The sequence below is a fragment of the Limulus polyphemus genome, unplaced genomic scaffold (genome assembly GCF_000517525.1).
Source record: "Limulus polyphemus unplaced genomic scaffold, Limulus_polyphemus-2.1.2 Scaffold3075, whole genome shotgun sequence".
Classification (NCBI taxonomy): domain Eukaryota; kingdom Metazoa; phylum Arthropoda; class Merostomata; order Xiphosura; family Limulidae; genus Limulus; species Limulus polyphemus.
In genome coordinates this window covers 79,430-94,835 of record NW_013668685.1, presented here as the reverse complement: position 1 = coordinate 94,835, position 15,406 = coordinate 79,430, and the positions used below count along the sequence as shown (strand labels likewise).

Genomic DNA, 15,406 nt, shown 5'->3' with positions numbered 1-15,406 from the left:
CCTTTGACCCTCCAAAAACTAATCATTTCTATGTTCAGTCATAGTCCAACTGTATATAAACTTTCATTCAAATTCACTCAGCCATTTGAGAAATATTGCTGACAAACACACAGGGGTGAAAACATAACCTCTATCACCTTAGGTGGTGGAGGTAACAAAGGTCATGATTAATCACAAATTTAAAACTAAATATTCAAAAAACAATTTTCATTTAACTTATTTTCATATATGTATCACAGGTCAGTTTAATGCATTCATTATCTCTAATAGTTTTTGATGTTAGGTGGCAACATTGACAAGGGACTTCATACATCTTTGTCCTCTTAGTATTCAACACCAGTAACCATTACCTTATCTTTGAAGATGCCTTTCAAATGTACTTTATATATATAAATATATATAACTTATGACAATCATCAGTCAAATGGCTGATACTCACTGAAAGGGGAATGGATTTCTGAAGATAATGAAGTAAGGGAAATTTGATGAAGTAACTTCCTGGGATTTATACTCAAGTCTTTTGGAGATGACCTATATTTAAAGAACGTGAGAGAATGTGATTATTAATATAAAAATTCTTATTTTAAAAGTGCATCTGAAAAGCACTTGCCTAAAGCTTCATAGTAACAGCATGATAACCATAATTCAGTATTTTGGTAAATGTGGTTACTATAAATTCAAAATTCACCCTTTATAGACAAAAGAAGTAATTTTATTTTAAATGTATACTGAACAGTATAAATGCTTGAAAATAAACTATTATCACAAAATAAATACTATAACAAACTAAATACTATGAAGGAAGTAATCGAGAAGTTCATCTTGGTTCTTTTGCTACTGTGCAAGAAGTTACATTATTTGGATGTTTGTTGGTTACACTTTATATTAAACAATAAAAATTTTATATTTCTGACATTAGAATTTTATACTTCCAATTATGAAATTCCTCACAACTAATGTTTCTTTTATGTTTATATTGCAAACTAGCTAAGTTTCTTTTACTCTTGTATCCTTTAAAAATGTATACTTCCCTAAAAGTTGTATATATACATGCTCTTTTAAGCTTGTCATTTCTAAGTTAGGTTTAATTACGTGTACTTGTTTCGTTACTCATTACTTTTAAGTAGTAGTATCATAACAAAAATTATTTGTTAAATGAGGACTTATTGTAAGCACTGCACTGTAACTATACATTTTTTGGTTGGTAATCCCAGTGGCATACTTTTTTTTTCTGTTCTTATTATGTTAACATAATTTAAGAAACATTTTGACACAAATTGTAAACATTGATTGTGGCAAGTTTAGAGTGTATTGCTCAAAATTACATTCTTCTGCATTAAGTACTGTTAGAGACACATTATGCTTGAAAAATATATTTAAACATCACAATCAGTACATACCTACACAAATTACACGAAATTTGGTGTCCATAAAACAAAATAAAAATTATATTTATGAATTTCTGCCAAATTATAGCATAACACTATGGCTTACTCAAACTGTGTTTAAGTATGTCGTGGCTTACTCAAACTGTGTTTAAGTATGTCGTGGAAGAAGATTCTATAACTTGAAAAAACAGTACATATCTACTAAATTTTTTTAAATCTGTAGTATAATGATAACAACAAAAGAAATGCATAAACGTTCAAATGATTTATCTTCTACTTCATTTTTACTCATCTGTTGTAAGTACAGAAAACACAACAGTAGCTCATCTTTAAAACTTGTTTTAAAAAACCTTCTGACATTATTTAAAAGTTTTGCATGGAGGAAAATAAAATCCAGCTTAAAACGAAAGTAGAAGCAAAATAACAATAGAATATTTACTTCTCAGGAGTTGAACTTCTATCTTGCATATTTCTAAAGCTCCACACAGATGGAGTTGAAAACCTATTTAAAAAAACAACTCATGCTTTATTTATTTTACCAAACAAACAAATTGATATGAACATCAGTAGCTTAAAATATTATATGGCAATCTTTCTAATCAAATAATTACTACTAGACAGAAAACTGGTATCACATCTTACAGAAAAGAATGAAAAAATGCATTTTCTACATATTAAAAACAAAAATACCTATCTATCTATATATTTCAAACCTTCTGATACACTAATGCTTGAAAACAAACTTTAAATGAAGTATGTACAACCTGATAATCACTTCCTAGAGCACTAATTTCAAGGAATAAAATGCTGTTAGCTGATTAAGGGCACTTTAAACTTGTGACACAGTAAATTTTTTTTTTACCCGTGGAATGGAATTTACTTTAAACGTGATGTTTATCTTAAAAGCATTATAAACAGACTCCTCATGTTTTTAATCTTTAACTAAATCTTTAATCTTGACAACTGTTGCTATAATTCAGAATCAAGGAAAATGTGAAAGAAAACTCACCATTGGTCTTGATAAGAAGTGAAAGATCTAGCCTTGGGAAGTAAAAAGTGAAGCTGTTTGGAAACATTCTCTTCTGGTAAGAAATGGATAAATTTAAAAATATATAAAGGTTACCACACAAAATCCTCTATAAAAGAATATTCTTTGCATAACAAATACTTTATTGGTTTCTTATAAAAAATAACTGTCAAGTTTTGTAAGACTGTATTCTTTACAGTAGGTGTCTGTGACTTGTTGGTGATAAATTTCACTATAAACAAACAGCAACACAGTCCACTTATTTCAAAATATATATTAAAACAAATCAAATATAAATACAAATATTCATTACACTGTTGGTTACCACAGTTATATCCAGAGCTTTATATAATTTTCTCTTTTTTTGTCAAAGTCCACACAGGCTGGTTCAGTTACTTTAGAACACAACTGACAAGACAAATTATTGTTCTCTACTTTGTTACTACAATACATTCTACAATAATTTCACTATAATAATTGCCACTATACACTCTTTATCACTAAATTCACTCACGATTATGCATTCTAGAACTAGAACTAAATAATGATTTTTTCAAGATATATTTATACCCTGATAAAAGTCTAGAACATTCACCCAATGCTAGATATTCTGATGCAATAATACTCAATTAAACCAACAAGAAACTCAGAAAGTTCTAGCAACATGATGCAATAATCTCACTATTGTAAACAATCACTAATTCATAGCAATTGAACTACACAATGGATAATTTATAAATAGTTATGTAAACAAACTTACCATAAAAATATTGTTTCTAAAAATAACTAAATACGACACCCGCACTATGTAAACTATCAAAATCTTAAAGCTCACTGAAATACTTGTGTATATCTAACAATAATTCTAAAAAAGCTATCATTTTTTACATTATAATTTATTTGCAATATAATGCTATTGCATGAACAGTATTAAATACCTAGCTTCGAAGGTTATTTTATCTGCACTCACCTTCTTCTTCCTTTGATGAAACTGGTTGAAATATCTCAACGTCTTACGTTATATAAATTTTAAAAAATAATTTTCAGTAATAATATTTCAGAATTTGTTTTATATGGGGGTAACAAAAAATATGTGAATTAAGAACTTTTAAGAGGAGTATTACAATTACAATTAATTTTAAAAAGTAGTCATTTAGACTGCGTGTAAAACTGATTTCTTCCTAACTATATCAAGTAGTATCAAAGGGAAAATTGTTTTTAATAACGATTGTAATATAAACAAATGAATTTCTTTTTTTTTCATGCAAAGCCACATGATAGGCTACCTGCTCTCTGTCCACTATGGGGAATTAAACCATGGATTTTAGCTTACCTTGAATCATCAGGAGACAATATAAAAAAGTAAGACATAAAATTACTAACAAATGACAAAAGATTAAGTCATACATTTAGGTAATTGAAAAATAACCCTTTATAATTTTTGCAGTTAAGTTTCTTACGTTTAACTTCCTGTTCGTAATCCTTTACAATTACTGGACTGCCTGGCCTGTCACAGAACTGATTAAATTTAAGAGTAAACTGAGTAGTGCTCATACTAGCTGTAAGGGTCTGATCCCCTGCAGAAACTGACTTCCTAGAAATTGGAGAAGGCTTGAGCAGGTACAACACTTCTGAGCCAATATGTTCTGTACTATTTCTGGAAACAGCATTAAATTACATACTGTATTAGTATTCCAGACTCTGCAGGTTTACCATGATACTGTGTGTCAAGATTCTAATTTGTATTTTTTTTAAAATACAACAGATATTATCACCAAACCACATATTTTATCACTTACACTTTCAACATACATAGTTCTTCAATATTAACCATCAAATTACTAGCTGTTTTTATACTGTTCATTACTGGTAGAGTCTACATATTGAATCATAAGAAAATGATAAAAACTGGGTGAAATCAGTCATTTTCTATATCAAATACTTAGGTGGCCCCTTAGTAGTAATTAATGTGATTAATTAAAATATTGATTGTATTTTCTTTTTTTGTTGTTGTTGTATGTTATTAGGGACCAACCAACAAATCACTGACCCTTCAATCAATTTGGTGCATACACAATATTGAAAAATGTGTTTAAAATGCCAGTGGGATTCATATGGGGCCCACAGGAAGTAAACACAAGTTTTAACTTCCAGATTTGATATGTATCAAATGCTCTCTCTCTTCTTTAAATATAAAATTATTATTTTCATAGTAAAAGCCAAAAACAAAAATCACAACCTATTTATTTCATTGATTTCATGTTTTCATGTAAAATAAGTAGTTACACAACTTTTTTTTTATGACACAACAAACGAAAGTACATTAATATAAAATCTATTAAATCATAAACATTAAGTAGTACAAAATAAATATTTTTAGGAAATGTGATGAAACATTTCTCTTACTTTTATAAAACATTTTTTGTCATTTGAATCTTTTTTACTGCAACTATTACTCTTCTTTATTATGGTGTTATGGTATCCTCTGGTGCACTGATTTTTTCTTAAAAGAATTGGATAGAATCCACAGAATAAGTAGAGGTTTGAAAGAAAATGTTTTTGGGAAGAAAATCTGAATTCTTTGATATTTGATTGAATTTATTAAAACAATGGAGTGGACATGGTATATAACAGTGTGAAATATCTTTTATTTAACAACAAGTACAATCAAAAGACAAAAATTTGTTGTATTTATGGCATTTTTACTGAATGTTTGACAGCTCTCAATGAATAAGTGAATCTCTTTACCAGGCATCTCTCTCTCTCCCATTGCAGCCCCCTTCAATTTAAGCTCCATTAGCATCTTGAAGGTGGTGGGCATAATACATAGGAAGAACAGCATGACATGAAAATTGCACACACCATCTCATATGTTGAAAGTAGTCTTAGGTCTGTTGACAGGTCAATGTCTAGCTGCCAATTCTAAAGTGTTGAACTGTATGACACCTTCCAATGCATCTAGGCATTCATCTGTCTGCAGATGGGGAGGAAACACTTAGTATACCTGCATACTGCAATGTCAAAATACCATAATATGGCATAGCTATGAATCCAGCAAGTCCAATATTAGTAATGAAAATTGTTTATTTGTTTGTTTTGTAGTTAAGCACAAAGCTACACAAAGGGCTATCTGTACTCTGCCCACCACGGGTATCGAAACTCAGTTTCTAGCAATGTAAGCCTGCTGACATACCACTGTGCCACTGGGGGGGCTAATGATGAAAATAAAGATAAGTCTGCAGATGTTTTTTCACATTTCTCTTAATTAGTCCATAGCAGATTAAACAGAAGCATAAAGCCTTGATTTTTTCTAACTTAAATGAAGTTTATCAAAGAAAATATTAAACTGTATAGGAAATAAAGGACTAAATATCAAAATTATTTTGATAAAACTGGAATATTTGGCAGGTATACTACTGACAAGAACAAAACAGTCCACCCACAGTGGTGCCTTAAGCATTGAAAATGGGGAATTGACCTATAGAAACAGGTTGTGTTTCAGTGAATCAAGACGAAAGAAAATCCACATGTGACAAAATCTTAATAAAGCACTGCATCTTACAAGTATCATTCCAACAGTTTAATGCTCAAATTTGTATCAGTGTAGGAGATGGTTAGCTGGCCTGGTTGTGTTTCTTTCCTCCTACCTGACAGTAGGGGGCATTGTGTAAATACATATACATCTTAGCAGATCATGCTTTTATCTTGGAATGTTACTTCTGTATCAGAATAGTGCTACCATGTAGTAGAACAACAAGGATACATTGATCAGGTGGGTGCTGCATAGGAAAGGTTTACAGAAGTATACAAAACTAGTTATTCTCCTTGACCAGCAAAGTGCAATCAAAGATTTGTGAAATGTCTTGGAATAACAGATCAGTTGTTGTTCACATCTGCCATCCACTCTCATAAAACCATTCATGGTTCTCATGAAAGAATAGATTGGAATACCACAGAATGTCTTTCAACATCTTATAGATCCATGTTGTGATATGTTTAAGTTGCCAGTTGGGCCAAAGGTGGTCCTATTCACTATTTAGGTCTTTTTTAACTGTTTGGGAAGAGTAAAAAGAACTTGTACTTATGGACTTCAGTTGATAAAGTATACAAATGTTTAAGTATATTACAGTGCACTTATCAGTTCCAACCACAGTATGTTACCAAGAAACTTCAAAAATTTAGAAACAAAGTGGAACCTTGAAACACATGAATACTCATAACATTAATATACCTGAGTAAAATATCGTTTTCATAGAGATAGTTCTTACCTTCTATACAAATCAGATGATTTAAATGGAGACATATCCACTAATCTGGACTTCTTAGGAGAACCCAGTATCTCAAAATGATCTGCTGATCGCTTCACAGGATACTTAGTCACCCGAGTTGGATAAAATATTTCTGACAAACTATGGGTTAAAAATAAGTTTTACCAACACACATATGAATATGTACAGTGTTTTATAGAAACAGTATAGTTATCAATACCTGGTACAAGAAGAGTTAAACTTAACTCTGAATATACTTAAGTTCCACTGTTTGAAGAAGTAGTAAATAAAATAGTGTGGATGTGTACTCCCAACACTTGCTCATATGAAGTTCATTACAGGTTCATTATATGAACAAGAATAATATACAGTGGCACATTTCACCCAAATGAATCACCTAAGATTCATAAATCCTTTATTGTTGTGCACCAGTGATAAGAATGTTTACAGTCCAAGATGGCAAGTAATTTTAAATTAATACAAGATAATATAAGCCAAAAAACCAACAAACCTACTGCAGATTCTACAAACTATGAAAGTAGAACACAATTGTTATAAGAGAAATTAAATTAACATTAATTCTAAATATTTAAAAATAAAATTGTGGATTATAAGTCTTCTCAATGATCAAGCAACAAGTTAACTAAATGCAAAAATAAATATAAATTGGTATATAATTTTGAAAGTGTGATTATATCTTTTTTAAGATTCTCACCTTAACACCCAGTCTGTGAGTTAAATAAAAAAAAAGTTTAGAGGATTGGGTGGGCTACAGAGGAGTGTCACATTTTCTGTTATTCAAGTTAGAACCAAAAAATATATTTTCTCCAATAAAAGGCTCGATCTTTTAACCTCAAATTACCACACTTTACTGCCAAAAGAACTAACCTCTTGACAGTGTTTTTCAATGAAGATACAGAGTTTAGGGGATTGGCCAGACTGTGTTCTTCTTGCACAAAATAAGAGAAGTGTTCATGTTGCTGTATCATGATTGGTCAAATAAAAAGTGGTTAAGAACATTAGATCCTGACTGGTCTATATTCACTCATGTGCCATGCCTGTGATACTGTCCTGACATTACTGCTACTACTGTCTCTGCTTTTCCTGCTACTCATGCTGCTCTGCTACAACTACTGTTGCTACTACTATTACTACTATCTAATCCTTCATACATGAGACTAGCTTCGATGAGTATTTATTTGGTCAAGCTGCTGTGCAATTCATATTCCAGATATTACAAGGATTTCAAATCTCTATCCACAATTAAAGAGAAAAAAAAGAGTATTTGGAAGCTTTGTTTGGGGATCAATCCACCAAAAATGTTTTACTTACAGACTGGACATTAAAACATGTGAATTAGAACTAATGATTACATACAAATATAAGGAAATTTAATAAACTAGCAAGCAAATCAGCAACATGTGACAAATGTATATCCATCACTGAATATTATACATATATTATTAAACTTTATATGATGTATTCCTTCAATTGAAGGAGTCTTATTGCAATATTTTGAAGAATGTTTTATACAAAATGAGATAATTTAGTTAGAAAGCAAAACTTATGGACAAGTTAGAAGTTTAACATCGTGTTTTGATTTTCTGTCTACTTATTAGAAACCTATGTAACAAAATGGTTGATATAGGATTTTGGGTTTTATGCAATTAGTATACCATATAGTAGTCCTATCTGATCAAGTACCTCTTGTAATTTTTAATAGTCCGAGTTCTTACTTGATTATTAAGATAATGGTGCTTCATAATAATGGATTGAAATTGATGTCAACGTTTGTCTTAAAGTTTTTCGTAACAGCATAATCTTATAAAATACCTAAGATTTTTTTTTGTAGCGATATCACCATAATATTTAGATGGCTTATAAACTGTACACTGATATTTAAATTGCAAGTCAATTGTTCCTAGGAAAAACTGTAACTCTACCTGTCTGCTTTCAATTTGGATGATGTTAAAGGATCACGAAAAAATGGAACATTATTAACCATATAGTTCAGATTCTCATGCAAGCTGAAAAAGAAAATCATTGTTATTTTATGATCTAAATAATATAGATACAAGTTTTTCAAGTAAGTTAAACATAATTTCTTCTTGGAGTACTGAAACCCAAATTTTTTTACTGAGAAAAATCTACATGTATTAACAGACTATTCTGTTTGTTAGTAAATTCCTACAAATGTTTTAATTAACAACCAGCTGTAAAATTATTTTCAGACCAGTAAGAAATAAAATGTTTATTTTCATCTGTAGGAAATAAAATTTTAACTTACTTTAATAATCCATTTCTGATGACAGAAGTAGCTATTATGTAGTTTTGAAATATAAACTTATGAGTCAAGGAAATGTGAACTCAAACAATTTACTTCTAGATTTTTTTTTTTTTTCATAATCATGTGCTGTCGGTAGGAATCATAGAAAATAAATATTATATAAGTGGCTTACTGCATGCATGCATTAGAAAACCAAAAATACTGTATAAAATAAAGAATGCCAATTGTTGTTATACTAATAACTAATTTTGTCAAAGAGACAAACAAAAAAACAATAACTTCCTTTATCGTTATTTTTAACTAGTCAGTCAAGGAGAAATTAACTTTGACCAATTAACTTCAAAGTTGGTCAAAAAGAGACAAAATTAAGAAATAAGAGCAAGTATGGAATGAAGTTGGATTAATCACAAAAAAATAAACTGAATTTAACCAATCATAGTCAATCTTGACAAGAAATATTTATTTTGGTCCTCTGCAAACTATTACGTATTTTTGAACTAAAATATTATTGAATATTTTTGTAATATAATATTCATGGAAGAGCTGATTTCAGAGCAAAACCAAGGAATGGGTTCACTGAGCTCTTAAGTGCATGTTTCGATCAGTCATCGAAAATTTGAAAATCAATTCTACTTAACACCAGTAAACAAAGTATAAGCAATATATATATACAGGTCACCCAAATCAATTAAATAATTTTGAAAAATAATGTTATGTCATTTTATAATATTACTCAAATATTATAATGTATCCAAAATTGTCCCATCGAAATATAAAAGCAGTAAAAGATGAATTCTTGTAAAACAAGCTTATAATACATATTGTCTAATAAAACCTTTCCACTCCCTGAACCATACCATATACTGCTATATTTTAGTGGCAAAAATTTGTTTTTAAACAATGTTTCAGCTTAAACATAAGTCTTTACAAGTCATTGAATATAAAAAACAACAACAAAAAACAGTTTATAGAGGCAGGTCTACCATGAATAAATGTAAACTTTTCACTTTGTCTTTCTTTATGCCAACCAAAGTTGTTATTTTCCTACACTGAAAATATATTGCTGTTAAGTACTTACCTCTACTCACAGAATAGCTTTTCTCATTCAGTGCTGTCCTCTATATGCAAAATGTTTCTCTCACCACCAGCCTTGAAACTACCATCTACTCCACAATCAACGTGATTTACTGTGTCTTTCCATGAAAATTATCATGTGACAACCTTCCACCAATAGGAGTGCAACACACCCTCCTGATGCATGTTGCTCCTTCTATTCTATTTCTCCTAACAATCACTTTGAGATGAGGCAGAAAATAAGCACAAGTAATGGGGAGGAAGGGTGAAAAGTGTGACAGGAGGTAAGTACCTAATGAAAATATATTTTCAGTGTAGGAAAACAATAATTTCTGATACAGTACCTTACCTCTCTTCTCACATAATAGCTAGAATCCCACATTGAAAAGATGGAGGAACTGGTGCAAGGGATATAGATGAACATCCTTTAAAAGCATCCAAAGAACATCCATGGAGAGTGACCTCCACTGAAAGAGGAACACCCATGTGAAACCACACCACTTCTATACCAGGTATACTCTTTGCCCAGTGTGATAGTAAGTGTTGCATAATTGGGCAGAAATCATGAGGAGCACATCTCTGATTGGATGAAAAAAATGGTTGGTCCAGCCCTACATCCCACTGAAATCTAAGGAAAGCATAACCCAAGAGATGAATGCATACAGGGTCACCAACCACATATATAATGGTGGAAAAAGCTAAAATAAATGTGCTCCATGGTTTAGAATGGCTAGGGTCAACTCCAGTGCAAAACCATTGGGTATATATCAATCGACCCATAGTAGAAGGAGGATCCACATCATCTTTACCTCAAGTTGAGGAAACAGAAGGGAGAAAGTTCATACCACCCAACTAAAGAGGACACATGTGAAAATCCACAACCAACACCAGCCACTCCAGAACCTGACCTCCAACTGACTGTAGGAAGGTGTGTGTGTGTGCCAGTGTAGTGGTTCACTCAAATCCAAGACCAATTGGACTAGTTTCACTCCACGCAACATCATCCTCCGAGTTTAAACCTCACAGGGTGGAGTGCATGGAGAGAATACATTTGCCCTGTGCAACATCAGCCTCTGGAACTCAATCGCACGGAGTTGGAGCACATGGGGCAGAACCACATGACCATGGTAGGATGAGGAATCCCTACCAACACATATGTGAGGACTTACATCAGTTGGTCCAGCTCTAATCCAAAAACATTCTTTGGGAACTGATATCAAGTTTATGGTAGGATGAGTGATGCCAAGAGGAGGGGTGAGCTGCATTGTGGCAGATCTATTCATGATATAGAGTATGATTTAGGTGGAGGATCTACACCTGGAGAACACCAATGCCTTACTCGTAACTGAATGGAATTGAACTCTTTCAGTAGTCAGCCTCCATGGTCCACTACCCCAGTAACTAAAAACTACTAAGGATTCCCTTTCTCCACTAGAAGAAGGGGAAAATGCACTGGGGAACCCAGAGGAACACCGAAACTGAAGACAGTGCAATGAGTTACCACAAAGTCCCGATTTTGAAAAGCAGACCATCCCCAATTTATTCCATCAAAATAACAGCAGGGATGGGTAGCTATCCCCTTCTGCTTTACTTATGATAGTCCATGAGTCGGTACAGTCTGGAATGAGCATATTTATGGAACAAAACACTGCAAGGAAAACCTACAGTGGTCTTGTGTAACACCCCATCTCAACAGTGTATGTTACTGGATTATTGGTGGGTTACATCCTCTGACTTGAAGAAACGTTGGTGGGATGTTCCACCCAACCCTCATCATGCAACATCATCTTCATGGGCCTAGCCCCACGAAGGTGGAGTGCTTTGAGTAGCAGAGTATATATACCCTGTGCAACATCAACCACTGTGCACAACCACATGAGGTACAGCACATAAAAAAATGTTCCACACCAGATAGTCACAACCTCCAAGCAAAAGTAGAAGGAGGTGAAGCATGGAATTACGATGCACCGCCCTGTGCAACAAAACCCCCAGAGCTGAACACAAAAAGTTGAAGCACATGGGGTGTATGTGTACCATGCACATCATCATCTCCCAGACAGAACTGCGCAGAAGCTGGAGCTCATGGATTATGGTCGATACCACTCGCAACCTCAGTCCTTGGGGCAAATAGAACCAGGTTCGTGCAACATCAATCTCACAAAGACTGAATGCTTGGGCCACCAGGCAGTTGATAATATACCCCTGTATGACTTATAGTAGGCCATACAGTGCAGAATTTTGTGACTGATATGCAATAAGTATATCTGCACAGGCAACACTTGCCATTGAGCAGGATCTATGACCTAATATGGACATGACTCTGTAATAAAAAGGAAAGGCAAACTTACCCCGTCACAGTCGAACTGATGTTTGAAGTATGGTGACAGGTACCTGAATGAGGAAGAAATGGCCACCTAAGGAAAATATGATGGGTAGTCTACATGCCTGAACAAAGAATCTTTTCCAAAGGACAATGAAGATGAGATGCCAAGGAGAAGGTGATGTGCCATATCTGATGAGACATCTCCTGGAAAAGTCTTCTGGAAGAAGGATACAGGGAAGAATACACCAGACTGATAAGCTGATGAACCCAACCTGTCAGGATTGAAGGGGAAAGATCATGCTGAGTAAAGGTTCCAGTGAATGAAGAGGTGGGATTGGGAACCATGGAAGGAAACCATGGGGGCAATATAACAATGAATAGCATAAACAGGACATAGAAGTCTATCCAGATCCAACTGGAAATAGAGGTGGGAATTCGAGAGAAGGGAAAACAGCATAAATGAAGAATTTCCCACACAAGCTACCAAAGTTTTGGGCAGAAATGATCGATCCAGATAAAGGATAACATACATGGAATGGAAAAGAGTACATGAAATGTTGATGGCAAAGATCTCAGACTGATGATGCTCACAGGCTAAGAGGGGAAGGAAATAAATTCTAACGGATATATGATAAAGGGAACAGAAGGCCAGAGGCTCAAACAGAGGGAGTGTAGAACAATACTGAAATCCTAATCTGGAAGGACTGCCTGATGGGAAGGTCGACTAATCTGGAAGAAATGGAATAATGGGAAAATGGTAGGACAGAAAAACCCAGAACAGTACCTGGAAAAATGGAAAGTACTGGACATGGTTGTATGATAACCTGCGATGGATGAAACAGAAGCACTATTAACAAACAGCCAGGTGAGGAAAGCTGATAGAATAAGAGCAGTGGGCCAAGAAGGAGAAATTTCATGTCAGAGTGACCAACAGTGGAAGACCTTCCACTTTTGTTGATGAAATGCGAGGAAAGAAGGGTGAATGGAACAGAACAAAATGGATGTTACATGCGTGGATAAACCACATAGAAGGGATGGTGTCAGAGGAAGAGGTAATGGGGGAGTTATTAGGAGCTGAAAAAGAAATGGAAACCAGGGCTGTGCTGGCCAGAAACGAGGAACCAGAACGACCTGACATGGAGTGGATTGGATGATTGAAATCACCCTGAGAAGGAGCCAGATTGGGGAGTAGGCATATAAGTACCAGTTTATCCAATCCAATCCTGATTGAGAGCATCCACAGCCAAGGCTTGGGGATGAGGAACCAGTGACTAAATAAGAGATAACTTGGTATTAAGGCAAGGGGACAAAAGCATCCAGGTGAGGAGCACCCCACTGAGTGTAAAGCCACTGGAAAAGCTGAGAGTTGAGAGACACAGTGAACTTGACTGGGTCGGGAAAGATTGTCTGCCAGAAGATTGAAGGCACTCGGAGCATGATACACCATGAGACATATATGAAGCATGTGGGGCCAATAAAGGAGTTCCAATGTCAAAGAACAAAGCATACGAGAATGCTTGCCCCCTTACTGATTGATATATACGAGACCACACTGGAGTTATTGGAATAGATCATAACCAATTTGTTCTGAACAAAGCGAAGGGAATGATCCAAAGCAGGACGTACTGCCAAAAGCTTCAAGATGTTGATATGGATGGATTGTTCAAATGGAGACCACTGTCCAGAACCCTACTGATGTTCCAGTTAATGGTGGAGTCCAAGGGATCCCCAACAAAATTCCACTGGTCGTGCAACATCCACTGAAGAGAATGCATATGTGCATGACCCAATGGAATATGGGCTTCCATGAAAGCCCAAGTCCCCAAAAGCAACATAACCTTATGTGCAGAAAATGAGGAGGGGAGAGGTTGTGGAGAACTGAAAGCTTCATTGAATGGAGAAGGTTGGACCCAACTGAGGTAGGTGTTGAAAAACACCTCCAAGTGGACAGGACATTGGGTAGGTATAAGGAAAGAATACTCCATTTTGATAATCCAACCCACACAAGCTGCTTCTGTTAAAAGCAGATGAATGTGGTGAGAATCTACAAGCTCGGAAGGAGCTAACAGAAGCTGGTCATCCATGTAGTGGTGTAAGCACAGGCCCCAAGTGTGCATAAGTTGGGCAAAAGCCCTCACCATCTGATTAAAGACATAATGTGCCAAGACAAGCCTGAAGGGTCACAAATGAAACTAATAAACAACCCCTTTGTGGACAAACCAAAGATAGCATCTGGACTGTGGGAAGATGAGAATATGAAAGTAAGTGTCTGAGGACAAATTGATTACAGGATGCTAGTCCCCAGTCTTCTTGGAACGACAAAAAGCATGGAGTTAAATCACAGAGAAGGAATACTGACAGGCTCTATAGCATGCTGTGAGAGGAGAGTCTGAACCACCTCGGAAAGATGTTGGCAAGTACTGGGATCCAGAGGAGCAGGGGAGGACACAGGATTGGGAGACAAGGGAGATGGGAAGAGGAACTAGAGAAAAGTCCATTTGAGAGAACCTGGACCACCCACTGGTTGGAAGTGAATTCCCACCATAGGTGGACAAAACCAGACAAATGAACTCCCACTGGCCCAGTAACAGCAGGATAGTCACCGGAACCAGATGGTGAGCAAACACCTCACTGAAGGACCTCTGGAGAATGAAACAGGCAAGGGTTGGGAGAGCATAGGATGGGAAACTGAATAGAAGCTGTAATGGGCCCAGGTTGAGACAAACGAGCAACTAAAAATAAATCTACAGAAAAGGGGCCATCAGTAGGTCGCAGAGATAAGTGGATGGCAGGCACACCTGAGACAAGAGAGCATCCCTGCTCAGGGGATCCCAGCAGCAAAGAAGCCACATGTGAAGGGATAGGGCAGAGGAGGAAAATAATGCCAACATGGAGGAATTTTGGGTATAGGTATCCTCTGAAAACCTCTCAAGGGAATGGTGGCTAGTCTCAGAAAAAAGGTGGATGGATGAAAGGTACCAAAGGAGAGATAAACTCACTGAAATCTCAGGGTCAGCCCCCCCCCCTCCCCACACACAC

At 35.0% G+C, this 15,406-nt stretch overlaps 1 protein-coding gene across 1 annotated transcript in view; it reads right to left on the bottom strand.

The window, feature by feature from the left end:
* Positions 1 to 15,406, bottom strand: part of LOC106468606 (protein ELYS-like) — an 82,573-nt gene that overhangs the window by 13,528 nt on the left and 53,639 nt on the right. Inside the window, exons 24-29 of the mRNA XM_022396955.1 lie at positions 8,627 to 8,710; positions 6,684 to 6,824; positions 3,876 to 4,072; positions 2,398 to 2,470; positions 1,828 to 1,890; positions 440 to 531 (exon numbers count right to left, since the gene is read on the bottom strand). Of these exons, the coding sequence (XP_022252663.1) occupies positions 440 to 531; positions 1,828 to 1,890; positions 2,398 to 2,470; positions 3,876 to 4,072; positions 6,684 to 6,824; positions 8,627 to 8,710 (650 nt within the window). The remainder of the gene's footprint in view (positions 1 to 439; positions 532 to 1,827; positions 1,891 to 2,397; positions 2,471 to 3,875; positions 4,073 to 6,683; positions 6,825 to 8,626; positions 8,711 to 15,406) is intronic.